Source organism: Stegostoma tigrinum, chromosome 21, assembly GCF_030684315.1.
Source record: "Stegostoma tigrinum isolate sSteTig4 chromosome 21, sSteTig4.hap1, whole genome shotgun sequence".
Taxonomy (NCBI): Eukaryota; Metazoa; Chordata; class Chondrichthyes; order Orectolobiformes; family Stegostomatidae; genus Stegostoma; species Stegostoma tigrinum.
This window is the reverse complement of record NC_081374.1, coordinates 10,859,159-10,876,278: the sequence shown is the minus strand read 5'-3', so window position 1 is coordinate 10,876,278 and position 17,120 is coordinate 10,859,159. Positions and strand designations below refer to the sequence as shown.

At 42.4% G+C, this 17,120-nt stretch overlaps 1 protein-coding gene across 1 annotated transcript in view; it reads right to left on the bottom strand.

Moving 5' to 3' along the window:
• Window positions 1-1,092: 1,092 nt before the first annotated feature.
• Window positions 1,093-17,120, bottom strand: part of etnk2 (ethanolamine kinase 2) — a 49,894-nt gene continuing 33,866 nt past the window's right edge. The window contains exons 5-8 of the mRNA XM_048553206.2: window positions 11,213-11,296; window positions 9,154-9,314; window positions 5,583-5,656; window positions 1,093-4,514 (exon numbers count right to left, since the gene is read on the bottom strand). Of these exons, the coding sequence (XP_048409163.1) occupies window positions 4,442-4,514; window positions 5,583-5,656; window positions 9,154-9,314; window positions 11,213-11,296 (392 nt within the window). The 3' untranslated portion in view covers window positions 1,093-4,441. The remainder of the gene's footprint in view (window positions 4,515-5,582; window positions 5,657-9,153; window positions 9,315-11,212; window positions 11,297-17,120) is intronic.

Here is a 17,120-nt window from a genome sequence, read left to right as displayed (position 1 = left end):
GGGGTGTCCCCAGCGGACCGGAAGCACCCCGCCACTGCCACCCTTCTTCAGGTGGGTCTCTTCACGGCCCTGCTCGTTGCACCAAATTTGTCCGGGAGAATGACCAGGAGACGTAGAGAATTCTTCCAGAAGTTAAACTTTTATTTGCAAACAAAAGCTGTGACAATCAGAAAAGTGTTTTCCAATCGCCCTCGATCCTCCGGGCTTGTTATCTTTTATACCTTTTCAGTTATCATGCTCTTTCACAGGTTATCAGCATAACCAATTGTGGCAAGTAGTGTTATCTCTCCAAGCTTCTCGTCTGCTGAATCATCTCTGCTACAATTATTTCTCAACTCGTGGAGAATGATTATTTTCTGCCGCGATGGTCTCCCACTTCGCAGCTCATGTATTACAGTAGGTCATCTTGGTCTTCAATATTTGAGATTATATATCACATGATGCTACTGTCCTAATCACACTGTGCTCCCATTGTTCCAGTACACCTGGTACCTCCTAATGCAGTACCATCTAATACCACCTAATCTACTACATTATATCATTATAGCCCTCAGCCTGTTCACCTTTATATCGTGATTTGACTTGACTCACCTACTCTTACTGTCTTCCATTCATATATACTTAATTTGTTCTATGTAGCCTTATGTCATTATCTTATTTGCTTTGTATGTTCCATTTTATTTTCCATACCTTCAAGTACTTATCAATGGTCTTCCCGTTGGAAGTCAATATCGAATGTGTTTGCATCATTCTTTCAGGCAGCGTATTCCTGGTCATAACAAACCACCGAGCAAAAATATCATTACCTCACAACATCTCTGGTCCTTTTGACAATCAGCTTTACCTACATTATCCAGTTAACACACCTTCTGCCATTGGATTTACTTTCTTAAATGATTCATGGCATATATCACTGTGTGAAGTGCTCTGTGCATGGGTCACACTGAGGTACCCTATCCTTATCAATGCATGAGCTATTGCATGGAATATTTCACATCTTTTACACTTAGGTGTTGTTGCATGAAGTGCATTGCACACCTCACAGAGTGTGAGGTACATTTAAATAAATTCGCTCAAACTGAAAACAAACACTTTTGAGGTGAATGCACAGAAAGTCTTCCAGAGACTGTATTTTATTTACAAGGTTATTAGTAATACAATCAAAATGTTTCATCGGATTCTGCAAGAGGTAGAGAAACCAGCTGGTCCCAGATCCTCTCAGCTGTCAGTTTTATCCCAGGTTATCTTGCACCGATCATATGGTCAATTTTGCTCAACACCACTTGGGAATGTGGATTATTATGTCAACCAAAAGTACAGATTTAGTCAAATAAACCAAATAGCTTGGTACAATGTACTCCCTCTTCAAGCATATACAAGACCAGGTTACAAGCCTCAAATTGCTGCAGGATTAAAACTCACATGATGTGCAAACAGTGCGATTAAATTCTCCTCAGTTCAACATCTTGATGCTTTGATACATTAGGATTGGGAAGAATCTGTTATTGAGTTTATTAAGAGTGGCTTGATGAACTTTTAACACAAGCCAAAGCAAAATGAGATGAAGTGAAGTCTCCCCAAATCCCTCAGCCACGACCATTGCCCTTCTTACTGCATCCCTCTTTGCTCCATGACTCTCTCACCCTGGGCACTGACTGATTGAGAGACTTGGTAGAAGGCAAATCTCCTGTACAAACTAACCTCCGAGTCACTGAGTTGAGCATAAATGATTCAAGAGACCACTCTAGTACAATGTGTCACAGTTAAATGTCTGGATCATTAACCAAATACTTTGGCAGAAACCACTGATCTTAGTTTCAAACTGGACAAAGTTTGCACACTAATAAATATCACAAAGTTTACTTGTTTACAAACAGGCATTTCACAAAAAAAAAATCGCACCATAATTACAAAATGAACAGTTCAAAAGAAGTCTCGATGTTAGGTTTCTGTAAACAATTGGTTGAGATGCATATTGTGGTCAGTAGTGAATTTGGAATTAGTAAATAGGGTCGGATGGGGAGCAGAAGGGTTGCTGAAATGCTGAAAGGTCCACACGCCATTCCTGCTACTTCTTCAGTCTGACTTTACCCGCTGATTAAGAAATGCAAGTACCCTCACCATGACTGCGATGCCTATGGCCACTCTGACCAGCTCAGCGGATGGGAGAGGGAAAATTTCTTACTTCATTCTCCTCCATCTCTAAGACTTGAAGACGGCAAGGGCTACAATTTAACCTCAGATGATTAGGTCAAATTGGCTGATTTTCTGCCAACTCAGCCTCATGGTCAAACAAAGGCAGGTTCGAAGCCACAAAGAAAGCAGTGATACATCTCAATCAGAGAAACTAACTGTGGCACAGTGCACCAATGGGAAAACAGTCTAGCTAAATGCATCACAGCTCTGCCCTGTTTGTGAGGCTTCAACCATCATGCTACAAACCTACCTCTGTTGACTGAAAAAAGAATGAAACAAGAAGCTTCAGTCGGGTTTAAAGGAAGAGCATTTGAGGTCTTGTTTCAGAACTGCTGTCAGATCCAAGAACCATGTACAAGATGACTGTGATCAGCAGTAAACATGAGGAGACAAAGTAACAGCAGTTTCTAATCTGATCACTACTCTTCACTGAATTTTGGGGCTAATGAATATTTTCATGTGAACCTCCCTGTACATTGAAGTAGCAGCAGCAATAGCAAGGGGAATTTTGTTTTCTTTGGCCCGAGATTAACCCAAAAGGTTCAGAAAGTCCTGCTTCATCTCCCTGACCAATAGACTGAGTGGGACCAATGCAGTCTTTCTAATCGAGTCAAAAACCATTAACAGCCTTGCGTTTATTCAGCCAGTGGCCTAACCAAAGACTTCTGAAGTAATCCTGTGGACAGAAACTCAAAATAGCAGCAGCGTAAAATGCTGTCAATCAATAACAGTGGGGAAAACATAAAGTCTTAAGTTAGTGGCAAATATACAAGCTATCATACAACAAGAGCCTCCCTCACGAGGTAAGGTGTTTTTCAAAAGGACAATGATTCAATAAAAGCTATCAAAATTCACAGCCTTTGGCCCCCAGTCAATCGGTCACAGGGCACTGAAGCCATTCACTCATTCTCTCCTGATCTGGATATGTAGTTTGAACAAGAGCAGATGTCTGCTGTCTTCATCCCAATTCTCAGGTCATTATGATGCTATTCTCTAATTGCTTTCCAAACGGGAAGTTAACTTATGCCTGCAGTTTCCACTGATGCAGAGAATTGGTTCCCCACCCCATCCCAATCTAGACCATAAGACATAGGAGTGGAAGTAAGGCCATTCGGCCCGTCGAGTCCACTCCGCCATTTAAATAATGGCTGATGGGCATTTCAACTCAACTTCCCTGCACTCTCCCCATAGCCCTTGATTCCTTGTGAGACCAAGAATTTGTCGATCTCTGCCTTGAAGGCATCCAACGTCCCGGCCCCCACTGCACTCCATGGCAATGAATTCCACAAGCCCACCACTCTCTGGCTGAAGAAATGTCGTCTCATTTCCATTTTAAATTTATCCCCTCTAATTCTACCCTCTTCACCCAAAAGAAAAATATCAACTGCTTCTTTCCTGTGGTTACCAAGCTTGCAGACTGGATAGGGTTCAACTCTGAGCACTACAGGATCATATGACAGTAGGGTACAGCATGTAGCTTTATTACACATTTCAGAACCTCTCAGAAAGCTTTGAGCCCCCATTCCTGTTTGTGGTCTCTCTCTCTCTCTCACTCACACATGCACATATACACACACACACACACAACACAGGTAGCTTATTAATAAAGAAAAAATTGCAACACAGATGTACTGAGTCCACTCTTGCACAGTTAGGGCTGAGACAAAACATCACTTCTTCTGAATAATTTTTGGAAAAGTTTAAACGCAGAAATTGTTTTAAACCTTCAATCTTTGTCAGTGTGTGACCTCCCTGTATTCATGGTGGCATAAACTAAATGACTAATCAGAAACTAAAAGATAGGCAAGTGCATTTTATAAATAAAAAAAACAACCCCTCTCAGACTCCCCACTTCATTACCCCGTTCCCCTTCTCATAGCCACCTGTCCTCAGCTTGGTCCCTATCAAGACTAAATTGGATATAGATTAGAGTAATTGGGAAAGGGGGGTCACAGGAATGATTCCAAAAAGCCCTTGTGTCCACATCTCTGGGTACAACTGGGATCCAAAACCAAAAGCAAAACATGGAGCGGTGGCTTTAGTCACGAGAGGAGTGTGTACCAATTTCTCAGAGCTGTCTGTGCTTAAAGGGAACAGTCAAGAGTTTGGGGAAAGTCTATTCCTCAGATGGCAGCTTGTGATGGGAACAAGTGGTTGTCAGAGTCTGTCCTTGGGAAGGAGCTGGAAAGACCAACAGAGAGTTTCTGGACGATTGTGCAGCAAGGGTGGAAGATCAATCACACCATCATGCAGGCATCTGGAGAACGATGACTTGGGGTTTCATCTTGAAATACTGGTTAAACCTCAGCACACTATACCTGTAAGACAAAAACAAAATGAGCGATAAGATTGGGTGGGGGCTGGAGAACAAGGTACTTGATGCTATTTAAAGTAAAATCGCAGCCAGTGAGTTGAGTTGGAAAAAGGACTGTCGCAGTTTGTGAAATCGGTGTCACTGAAAACGTTTAGCGTGAAAACAGCCTCTCTATTTCCTGACAGCTCAACTGCAACAGCCAAGAATTTTCAGAATACGTCAGATACATATTTGCATCACTTATGAACAGAGGTAAGTTTTTAGGAAGTTGAGAGTTTGCAGTGATTTGGACAACTGGGTCGAATAAAAGAACACCCTGGGGCTGGGCTTCCTAAAGTGAGGTCTGAAATTGTGAGGATGCAAGCATCAAAACAACAATGGCCAACCCACACCCCCTTCCCTATGGGCTCATATTTTTCCCCCCACCATCCCACCTTCTAATGGTCTCAGTTTTCACTGAAGGTGGAGGCAACTCTCAAACATCAAATGGGGTCACAGTATGAAACCGTTTGGGACTCACTGCAGCTAGAGTTGCATCATTAACACTTCGGTATATGATGGTATTTCCTTAGGATTTTTCCATTCAAGAAATTGAACATGTGGAATAGATTTCAAAAATGGGATAATAAAAATCTAAAAGCTCATTAATGATGACCATGTAACCACCATCAATTGTTGTTTAAAAAAAGAACCCAACTAGTTGACCAATGTTCATTAGGGGAGGATATCTACTGTCATTACCTGGGCTTGGCTACATGGGACTCCTGGCCCACAGCAACATGATTAATTCTTATCAGAGATAATGGAAACTGCAGATGCTGGAGAATCCAAGATAACAAAGTGTGAAGCTGGATGAACATAGTAGGCCCAGCAGCACCTCAGGAGCACAATGCCTGTGGAAATGGCTGGGATGGCCAATCAGCTCAAAGGCAACTAGGGATGGGCAACAAAGCCGGGTCATGCCAGTGATGCCAACATTGCAGACAAGAATGAAAATGAAAGAGACACTAGTCCATGATGGGAATTTAGCAAGTTTCTGTAGGTGGGATCAATGTTCGTCCCCGGTACTTACCCAAGGAAATCAAAGTCTATTGTTGAGTACTTGGCTTGAATCAATGCCCAGAACCCCCAGAAGAAATGAGACACCTGGAATCAAAAATGACAAAAGGGAGTGTCAAGTTAATGCTTGCTGGTAGCTATGCAAGTTATTCCTAGTAATCTCCCTGGCCGTGTTATTTCCAGCAGAGCGGGATATGGTGTGTGGTAGATGGAATAAGGTCATGAGAATGCAGTTTATCATAATGGATTTGTACATTTTCAATGGGACCTTGTCTTGCAGCTGAATCGAGAATTGTGACAATAAAAAGAGCTAGAGGATTATGTTAGCTACTGAGGGAAATGACCTGACATCAAGGGTAAGAATTCAGAGGTTAACATTTGTGGAAGCAAACTGTAGATTACATAAAAGTGTAGTGCACTACTATCATCAGATCAGATTCCTTGGCTCCATCAAATCAGCTACTGAGCAACCTGGGAAAATCTCAGCAAAAAAGCCTGACTTGGGCTAGTTGCAGTCCTATCACCATGTCAGACCCACCATCAATACTGATCACAAATATATGACTCAGAGGCAGAATGAGGCCACTTGGCCCCTTGAACTTATTCCACCACTCAGTAAGATCATGGCTAATTTGATTACTCCACATTTCCACCTATCCCTAATAACCTTTCAGCTTCTTGCTTATCAGGATTCTACTCCTCACTATTTTAAGATTATTCAAAAGCTCTGTTTCCATTGCCTTTTGAGGAAGCAAGCTCCAAAGACCTATGATCTTGTGCAAGAAAAATTTCTACTCATCTTTGCATTAAATGGGCAACCCTGTATTTTTAAACACTGACCCCTAGTTCCAGCTTCTCCTGCAAGAGGACACATCCTTTCCATAAGCACCTGAAAATCTTAAAGGATTCAACTGGTTGATTAGAATTTGAGTGATAATCCCATTCTGTTTGATGATGTATTAGCCCCGTTTGAACAGGATGAAGTCAACCAATGAGCACACACAGAATGGAGTACAAAGGTTGCTTGTAACACTGAACTGTTACTGAACAGCCTGTCCAAAGCAGCAATTAACTCTTCAAGCACACAGTCCCAAAATGACCTTTCAGCATTCAATTTAATCTGGGCTACTTTACTCCAATTCCACACCAAATTCAGGTCATTTTCTCAATTGAATTGATTGAATTGCTCTACAGTGGACCACTATAGACTTGATGTGCTGAATGGCCTTGTTCTGTCTTGTAATTACTACATTCCATCATTACATTTGCTTTGGTGACACAGACACGCAAGTATTATTATCTAAAAACATTTCTTTTGATAGGAAGTGGCTTCAGAACCTTACCTTTCATGATCTCCATAGCCTCCTCCAGCCCCATAAACTGCAGCTTAAATCAGGCCTCTCACTGCTAGTGCTGAAGCTTTCCATCATGACCAGCTTCTCTCCAAAAACTCTTCAGCCTTTTGTCTCTCCTTAAAACATACCATTCTGACCAAGTTTTTAATTTTACATGCTCTCCCACAACCCACCACTCTCAATATACCCCCTAACTTATCTCCAAACACAAAGAATATCCTTCTTCCGGTTTAAATAAAAACTGAATGAATCGCAGATGCTGGAAATCAGAAAGAAATAAAGAAATTGCTGGAAAAGCTCAGCAAGTCTCACAGCATCTTTGTCAGAACTGGACCTGAAGCATCAACTCTCATTTCTCTCCACAGATGCTGGAAGAACTGCTGAGATTTTCCAGCAATTTCTGTTTTTGTTCCTTCTATGGTTTGCTGTCTATTGCTTTGGTCTGATTGCATTCTAGAGAGGCACCTTCACAAAAAAAAACCTGCTATACTTGGAAATGAAGCTGCTGGTCATCCTGGAACTTGTGTCTGAAATACACAAGATCAGTTGTGTCATTCACAAGTTTCAGTGGACTTTTCCTCTGGATGGATAGGATGTTTTCCTACATCAAAGACATGGTGACATGCATAGACAATATCGACAAGGGTGCATGTAGTCTAGTAAAAAAAGTCAGCAGGAGGAGTCTGGATAAATCCCCAGAAAAGCCCATAAGGGCTTTGAAATGTTAATCTATTTCAGATAAATGATTTGCATTAAGCATTTGTTGAAATTTATTTAAAACGCGTATGGTGCAAGTCCCTAAAATCATCTCAAAGATCGACCCATGAGATGGATTCATTTGAAGTACAGTACTGGTGTACCCTGCAACCATCTCAGGCGATCAAATGAGTAAAGTGCATCTGAAACACGGAACCCTGGATGATGCAGCACTCCGTACTGCAATGAATTTCAAGTTAAGATCTTGTGCTCGAGTTTCTGGAGTGGTTCAGAGGTGAAAAAAGCTGTCAGTGAGCCAAGGCTAACCAGCTTTCCTCTGTAGAGTACTCCAGCAGTTCAGATGAATTGTGATGTCAACTTTAATAGCTGTAGCTCCTACTCTTAAGAGACAAGGACCTAATCCTCTGGTGCCAACTTCAATGAAAATCCACAAATTATTTTACTTGTAGGGTGCAGCACTTTATTCCCACAATATACTAAATCACTCACTCTGTTAGGAACAAATCCTGTTCCCTATCATCTTCCCTACTGTGTTCATAACCTATAAAAAAAATCTCTCAGTTCAGCAACGTTTCAATTTTTACATTCTCACCTTTGGCCTCACCCCTCCTTATTTCAATAACCTCTTTTCAGACCTATAATTCTCCAAAATATCTGCACTCCTCCAAATCTGGCCTCCTGAGCATCAGTATCATCACTCCAACATTTTGTGGTCGTCCTCTCAACTGCCTGGCGCTGCTGTAACATGATGTCGCAACTCCTGTACTCAATGCTCTGACCGATGAAGGAAAGCATGCCAAACACCTTCTTCACCACCCTGTCTACCTGTGACAACACTTTCAAGGAACTATGAACCTGCACCCTTAGGTCTATCTCTCTCTATTCTACACACTCTGCCATTAACAGTGTAAGTTTTGCCTTGGTTCGTCTTCCTATAATGCAACATCTCTTATTTGTCTGAATTAATCTCTATCTGCCATTTCGCAGCCCACCGGCCCAGTTGACCAAGATCCTGTTGTACTCTTAGATAACCTTCTTCACTGTCTGGTTTACCACCAATTTTAGTGTCATCTGCAAATGTGCTAATCATATCTGCTATTTTCTTATCTGAATCGTGTATATAAATGAACAACTGTGGGCCCAGCACCAATCCTTGAGGCACACTGCTGGTCACAGGTCCAGTCTGAGCAAATGTAAACCGTCCCAATACACTGATTCGAGGCTACAAGAGCCTGTTAAACCTTCCTGCAGAAGACAATGGTAAACGTCCATGGTGTTTCACCCATAAGTTTGGACCAACCCAATGGAAGTCCATGACTCAACCCTCAGAACTGAGAGGGGCAGAAAAGCCTGACAGACCTCAGACAGACGTGAGGATAACATCCTGGGTATGCCATATGCTAACCATGGAACAACTTCCAATTTAGATCTGTCTTTCAACTCAAATGAGTATAATGAACAGAGTTGTGGGGACTCAGGTACTTTCCATTTGAGTTTGCACACTGTACTTACTAATGAGAATTTGTTGACTTGAACATACAGCATCTGTACTTCATTATCGGTCACCTCGCCTCCCTTCTTAGTAAATTGCTTACAAGCCTCTAGATAGGTTCTCAACCATTGGAACTGTAAGGATTGGTCTGGATACAGGCTGTAGTCCACCTCGTTCACTCCTGGCATAGAGAGAGGTAGCATTACATGAATATAAGCCTAACATGCAACACTATGCATCTACCGTTACATATTTTTACTTCTTAGCCTTTTTGGGTTGCAAAGTAAGCGAATTGGGTTTTCACCCCAAGAAAGTTGAGAGTGGTGAGGGGTGAGAGTGATGAGTGATACTGGAAATGATGGGAGATGGCTTTATTTGTAGTAAAGACATTGTGAGTAGACAAAGCAAGACAAATGGCAGAGGTCCAAGGATAGCAGTGATGACAGGAAAAAGGGATTAGACTGAGTGAGAGGGTACATGGAGAGAGGGACTGAAATTCAGTTCAGAAAGAAACAATTGTGGCAATGAATCTGGGCACCACACATCAGAAATGTGTTGATACAGGTTCTTTAAAAACTATTAAAGGGTTTGATAAGGTACATGTACAGAAGATGTCACCAGAAGACAGAGAAATCTAAACTCAAGATCAACCAATCAATAATAAATCCAACTGGGAATTACAAAACCCCTACAGTGCGGAAGCAAACCATTCAGCCCATCGAGTTCACACCCATCCTCTGAAGAGTATTTCACCTGGACCCACATCTAACCTATCCCTGTAACCCTGCATGGGGATTTTACCATGCTAACCCACCTTATCTGCACATGCTTGGTCACTATGGGGCAACTTAGCATGGCCAATCCACCTAACTTGCACATCTTGGCATCTCAGGAGTACCTTCTTTATGCAAGAACGGTTTGAATGTGAAACATAGAGTAACTGAGGTAAACAATGTAGATGCATTTAAGGAGAAATTAGGTAAACACACAATGAGGAAATTAATAGAAGGATACGTTGATAGTGTGAGAAGAAAAAGGTTGATGAGGGGAATGTAAATTCATCTGGAATGTAAATACTCACAAGGACTTAATAGGCTGAATAGCCTGTTTGTGCTATTATAATGCTATGGCTACACAAGATGAGAAATTTAAAAATATCACTTCTATTATTTAATTTGTAAGATGAGTTGGCAGGAGCAAACTCACATGAGTAGATCCTTCAGCCTCCTAAGAATGACTTCACTATCAATAAGATAATTCCTGTTTTGTATCTCAAATTCCGCCACTACTTTGGTTCTTAATACCCCTGCCTGACAAAAATCTGTCAGGGAGGATGTTTCCCTTGGTTTGGGGGGCTGGGAGGGTCAGTAACCAAGAGGCAGACCACTTCAGACTAGGATGAAGAAATATTTCTTCATTCAAATGGTGATGAATCCTTGGAACCCTCCATCCCAGAGAGCTGTGGGTGAGTACATTCAAGGCAGAGATCATTGATTTCTCGACATTAGCTTTATTAAGTGATTTGAGGATATTGTGTAAAACAACCAGCTAGGGTCACCATCAATGCATGAAAATTCACTCCAAGACACTCATCATTCTGACTTGGAACTACATCGTCAGTCCTTTGCTGTCACTGGGTCAAAATCCTACAACTCCCTTCCTGATGGTATTGTGGCTGAAACCACAAAGGCCCCGTCTCCATGGCCAATAGTTCAAGAAGGCAGCTCACTACCTCAATCACAAGTGCAAGTAGGAATGGGCTATAATGGCTGACCCAGCTGGTGGCACCTATGTCCCTTGTGTGAATAGTAGAATAAATGATGCTGAAATACAAGATCAGCCATCATGTGTTTGAATGATGGAAAGATGCTCTATGGGCCAAATGGCCTCATTCCATGCCCAGCATTCCTAGCAATCTCAATTTTGAAATTTTAAATTGACTACCAGCCCAAACAGCATCCAGGAGGGATAGGGAGAAAGATTTCTAGATTTCCATAACCCTTCGTCTGGAGGAACCTTGCTGACCATCGTTCGTGAACAGTTTAGCCCTGAGGAAACTGCACAGTACAAAGCACTCACCTGCAAATTCATTGAAATGGTTTCCGATATCGAAAGCCTGGTAATTGTAACCGGAATACTCGTAGTCAATAAATTTCACCCAACCTGAGAAATAAGGAACCAGACTTAGTAAATATCACAGCAAGGCTGAACAGAGTGGAACAGACAAAATCTGTTTCATCAGACATTGTACCATGTCGACAGCACTCAGCTTTGAAAATACAACACTTTTAATGTCTTTTAAAATTAAAGTCAACACCTGTCTTGACACACACTTGTTTGTTTATAGATATTCTTTAATCATCTTGTTCAGAGATGCTATAATATACCTCTAGAGCCAGTGGGTCTTGAACCAGGCCTTCTAGCTCAGAGGTAGGGACATTATCATTGCGCCAAAAAGCCCCTGGTTTGTTAATAGGGTCATTCAAATCTGCTTAGACATACTATCACTGGTACGATAAAATTACAATTCTATTCCACATTCAGTCCCTGTGCAAAACTATTTTGATTGAGAAAAAATGTGCGATTACTCCACACACATCGCTGCTTTATATATTTGCAATAGCTGACCAATTATAATGAGGGTAAAGTGAACAGAATGTATTGTCTTACATTCATTAGAATGCCAAACTGTGCAGACAGTTCTCCAGAGAATAAGCCATAGGTACTCTTCTGTGCTGCAGTAAGTTCTTGTACCTCTGTGTTAGTCTAGTATTGAAACTTCCACACCCTCACAATGACACAATTTCATTTGCCACATTCCCAAATGCCAAATGACGTGGAGGGAAAGACAGAGTGGGAGGAAATAGCATAAAAAAGATTAAGGAAGGGAGAAAGAATAAAAGAGACAGAAAAACATGGCTCAGTGGTTAGCACTGCAGCCTCACAGCACCAGGGACCCAGGATCGATTCCAGCCTCGGGTGACTGTCTGTGTGGAGTTTGCACGTTCACTCCGTGTCTATGTGGGTTTCCTCCAGGTGCTCCTGTTTACTCCCACAGTCCAAAGATGTGCAGGTTGGGTGGATTGGTCATGAAAAATTGCCCGCAGTGTTCAGGGATGTATAGATTAGGTGCGTTATAGGGGATGAGTAGGAATGGGATGCTCTGAGAGTTGGTGTGTACATGTTGGGCCGAAGGGCCTGTTTCCACACTGTAGGAATTCCATGATGCTATGAGCTGAGAAAGGAAAATAAAAGAGTGGAAGTTTCCAAATGAAAAGGCAGCAACCAGCATTCCAGAAGGTGACAACACAAAGATACATTGCAATGCAGCAGGTAAGTGGGGCTATGTCAATAGGGCCTGCCAGGTCTGCAGCTTCTAACACCCAGAGGAACACAGATAGCAAACACTTAGGAACAGAACTATAATCACCACCCTGCCTAGGAACTAAGTTCGCAGATCCTTCATCATTCCCAGGCCGAAACCCTGGAGTTACCTACCTCACACGTATTATGCCAAAAGATTGCATCAGTTCAAAAGGAGGCTCACCGCCATCTTCTCAGGGTAATTAGGAATGGGTAACAAACCTTGACCCATGTGATGTCCATATCTCAAAGTGGACTTCAACAGGTTTGGGAGAATGGTCTCCATTCACACATCATTCTGCTTTCTTTTATAAAAATTAGTTCCCTCGAGACAGAGTTCTCTGAAAATTATTTAAAATTTAACTTTGGGAAACAATCGCATTTACATAGCACCTGTCACTACCACAGGACAACCCAAACGAGCCAGTGGAGTATATTTTGCAATAAAGACCACAGAGTGCTGGAAGTAGTCAGCAGGTCTGGCAGCACCTGTGAGAGGCAGAAAAAGACTAAATGTTTCGATAGAAACATGGCTGTTCTTCAGAACTTTTCGCAGTCGCTGTTGTAAGGTAGGAAATGCAACAGGCAGTTTGCACACCCCTCCTACCCCATCCCCGCAGCCAAAGCAGCAATGTTGTAACCACCAGGTTTAGTTGAGGAAAATAGTATCCAGGACACTGCCTAGATTCTGTAATCTATGTAAGTGACATGAACTCCAGTTGACACAGTGATAACTCCCTGCTCTTCAAACTCGCCCAAAAGGACAGATGAAGCCACACCTTAATATCTCATCAGTAAAGTAGCTTTCCCTGTGTGACTCTGGACTACCCACTTGGATGACTTGCTCAACGATTGGATCTCCAACTCTCATCCGTCAGACTCAGAGGCAACAGTGCTACCAGCTGAGCCACACCTCATACCTAAAATAGTAAACACTGCATTTGTGAAGTGTGTTATTTGCAACTATATCATCTAGCCCCTTCCACTCCAAATTACTTCTAAGTAGAATATTTATGTATATTATTAGCAAAATTACAAGCCCAACGGCTTCATTATGGACCTGTCCTTCGATCAGAAGACTAGGTTTTAGTTGCATTCTCTTTCAGCTTCCATTGATATTTTTGGTCACTCCACTCCACCCCTGGCTTTGCTCAAACAGCTTTTATTACAAGGCTTCTTATTTTAAAATAAAATGTCACTAAGGAGATTTCTGCAGTTATATACACTGCAATTCTTCTGATTCAGTCCAGAACCGTTTCAATCTTGGGGATGAGTTATCTTAACTGGGCGAACGTATGAGCTGAATGCAGCTGTGAGTCTCTCTTTGGTCCTTTTTGACCCATCAAAGGCTTTGTGAATAGTAAAGGTAATGTCACCAAAGCCCCAGAGGATCCCTCTCTCACGAGACCCAGAGAGAGAGAGAGAGAGGGAGAGGAGGTGGGGGACTGGGGGAAGACAACTCGTGGTGGTTTAACCTTAAGGTCACCACACCTCAGGTGAGGGGAGAGGTTGTGATGGGCCATCCTCCATGCTAACCTCAGCAGTCATGGGAAATTGAACTCACACTGTTAGATTGCAAACCAGCCAACAGTGCGACCATGTCAACAGACATCATTCAGAGTGTTCATCATTAAAAAAAATTAAAATTGCATTCAAAACAAAGAAGGTATGCTCAGAAAAATCAGAATTATTGATGTTCCCCAGTCTGAAATTATACCCTTTCTCTGCCACAGGGTCAAAACTCGAGAACTCCCATCCTCATGGATGTCCCTACACCAAAGGGACTGCAATGGTTTGCAGCTCACCACTACTTCCTCCAGGGTAATCACAGGGAGGCAATACACAGGATCAGCCAGCAATGCCTACATCCATAAAGCCTCCTGGAAACACACAACATCTGCAGAGAGAGAGACCTTCAATCGAAACTGAACTCTGTGTATGTTCATATATTCCCAACACTACATGACCACCAAGATGATAAAAGGTGAATACAGGTTCTTCTCCACTTGTATGTAGCCATGGCCACATTTTTACTGATATCCTCAACCCGTGATTTCAGCTGAGATTGAACATGGAAACGATTAAGTAACTGTCTTGCTGCCTCCCACATTCAAATCCTTTGTCCACACCAAGTGCTGGAGCAAGAACATGGAGATTTACTGGGGCCAGGGTGGGAGTTCTCAGATTTTGACCCTATAGCAGTGAAAGAGTATAACTTTGGATAGTTCTGATTTTTCTGAACATATCTTCTTCGTTTTGAGTGCAATTTTCAACTTTTTTTTGTGATGAACGCTATGGATAACGTCAGTTGACATGGCTGCAATATTGGCTGGTTTGCGACACAAAGTGACACAACAGCGTGGGTTCAATTGTCGCACCAGCTGAGGTTACCTTGAAGGACTCCTCCTCTCAACCTTTCCCCTCCTGAGGCATGGTGACCCTCAGGTTAAACCATCACCTGTTGTTTGCTCACCTCAGAGGGGTTGGGGGGGCAGGGGGTTTTGGTGGGTCACCTGTGGCAGTTGGTACCTCACTATTCCAGGTTGGTATCTTACCTCAATACCTCAGTGTTGAGCCAATACCCTGACAGAATCAGAAAGGGAACAATAACCTCTCAAGGGCAATTACAGACAGGGAATAAACACTGGCCTTGCCTGTAACGCCTTTGAATGAATCACTAATTCATAAACACCCATTGTATTGTATCTGCAAACTGTGCAGATTCAGTAGTTGACAAAATTAAGATGATACAATGCACTTTAATACAGTACCTACAACGCCAGACTACTTATTTCTTTACTAAGGTTTTTTTTGTTTCCTAAAGAACATGATCTGAAGTGTCTGTACCAAGGTACCTTTGCACCTAAGATGGTGCTGTAATGTGGTAACTGTAAGCTTTTCAATGTTCTCGCTTAAGTATATGTGGCTGTAAAGATAATTCAATTCAATTAACCTTGATGCAAAGTAACAATTGTACTTTGTACTGTTTCCCAAAATACATAAACCTGTACTTTACACCCATACTCTGTAAAGCATTTTCTAGAGGCCAGGATCAGCAAGTGCTGCTTTGCAGATTGTGGCAGCAACCAAGATACAGTAATTTTATACAGTCATATCGAGTCACTAACAGCACAAAGGAGTTCAGTCACACCATCAGGTCCATGCCAGCTCCCTGGAGCCATCCAGTCCCCCACTCCCCCACTCAATACTTGTAGCTCCACAAGTGTATTTCCTTCAAGTGTCCATTTCCTTTTAAATCAATTATTGCCTTCTTTACAATGGTGACTTTCCTGCTCCTCGGATGCTGTCTGACCTGCTGTCCTTCTCCAACTTCACATTCATTGGCTCCTTTCTAAAGTGTGGTAACCAGAACAGTATGGAATAATTTAGTTGAACCTTAACTAGAGCTTTATAATGCTTCAGCCTGAGCTTCCTGTTTTTGCACTAAAGGCCACTATAGATGAGACCCAAACCCTGTTCTGAGGGAGGGTCATTAGAACCGAAATATTAACTCTAGCTTTTTCTTCACAGGTGCTGCCAGACCTACTGAGCTTTTCCAGAGACTTCTGCTTTTGCTAGTAGTTACTTGGAGACTGCACCCTCAAAACAATAACATTGTTCAAGGCAGCCATACAAAATCTCCTCTGTACTTCCCCAGTGACTCAGTGTAGGGGCCCATAACCAACTGGGTGACCCCCAATCACCGTTGCTGGCTCAGGGTGTTCATTGAACAGAGTGTGGCATTGGAATTAGCTGCAAGTATGTAAGAAAGGCAGTAAGATAATAAGGGCTTATTTACAAAAGCATCTCATTCTCAATGTGTGGTCACTATTTTTGTTGCTCATTCACAGAATGGGGATGTTGTTAGCTAAGCCAACATGTATTGTCAATCCCTAGTTGCCCTGGAGAAGGTAGTGGTGAGCTGCCTTTGTGAACCTCTGCAATCCACTTGATGCAGGTGCACCCACAGTGCTGTTACAAATAGAGGTTCAGGATTTTGACACAATATCAGTGAAGGAATAATATATCTTGCACTTCTCATTTTAGGTTTTAGAACTCATGGGTTTGGAAGGTGCTATCTAAAGAGCCTTGTTAAGTTGTTGTAATACATCCTGCAGACAGTCTACACTCCTGCCAATGTGCACTGATGGTGGAGAGTGTGAATGTTGAAGGTGCTAGATGGGATGTCATTCAAACAGTTGCATGTCCTGCAAGGCTCTTAAGTGTCAGGGCTGTATTCATCCAGACAACTGGGGAATATTCCATCACACTCCTGACTTGTGCCTTATGGGTGGTGAACAGGCTCTAGGGAGTCAGGAGGTGAGTTACTCGATGCAGTCTTCCTTTCCTCTGAGCTACTTTTATAGCCACGGTGTTAATATGCCAGCAAGGTTCAGTTTCTGGTCAATGCAACCCCCATAATACCCCCAGTTGAAAGTGAGGGATTCACTGAATATCAAGGTCTGGTGGCTGGATTCTCCCTTGTTGGAGATGGTCACTGCCTGGCACTTGTGTGGCACAAATGTTACTTGCCACTTATCAGCCCAAGCCTGGATGTTGTCCAGGTGTTGTTGCATGTGAAGACAGACTGCTTCAGTATCAGGGGAGTTGGAAATGGTGCTGA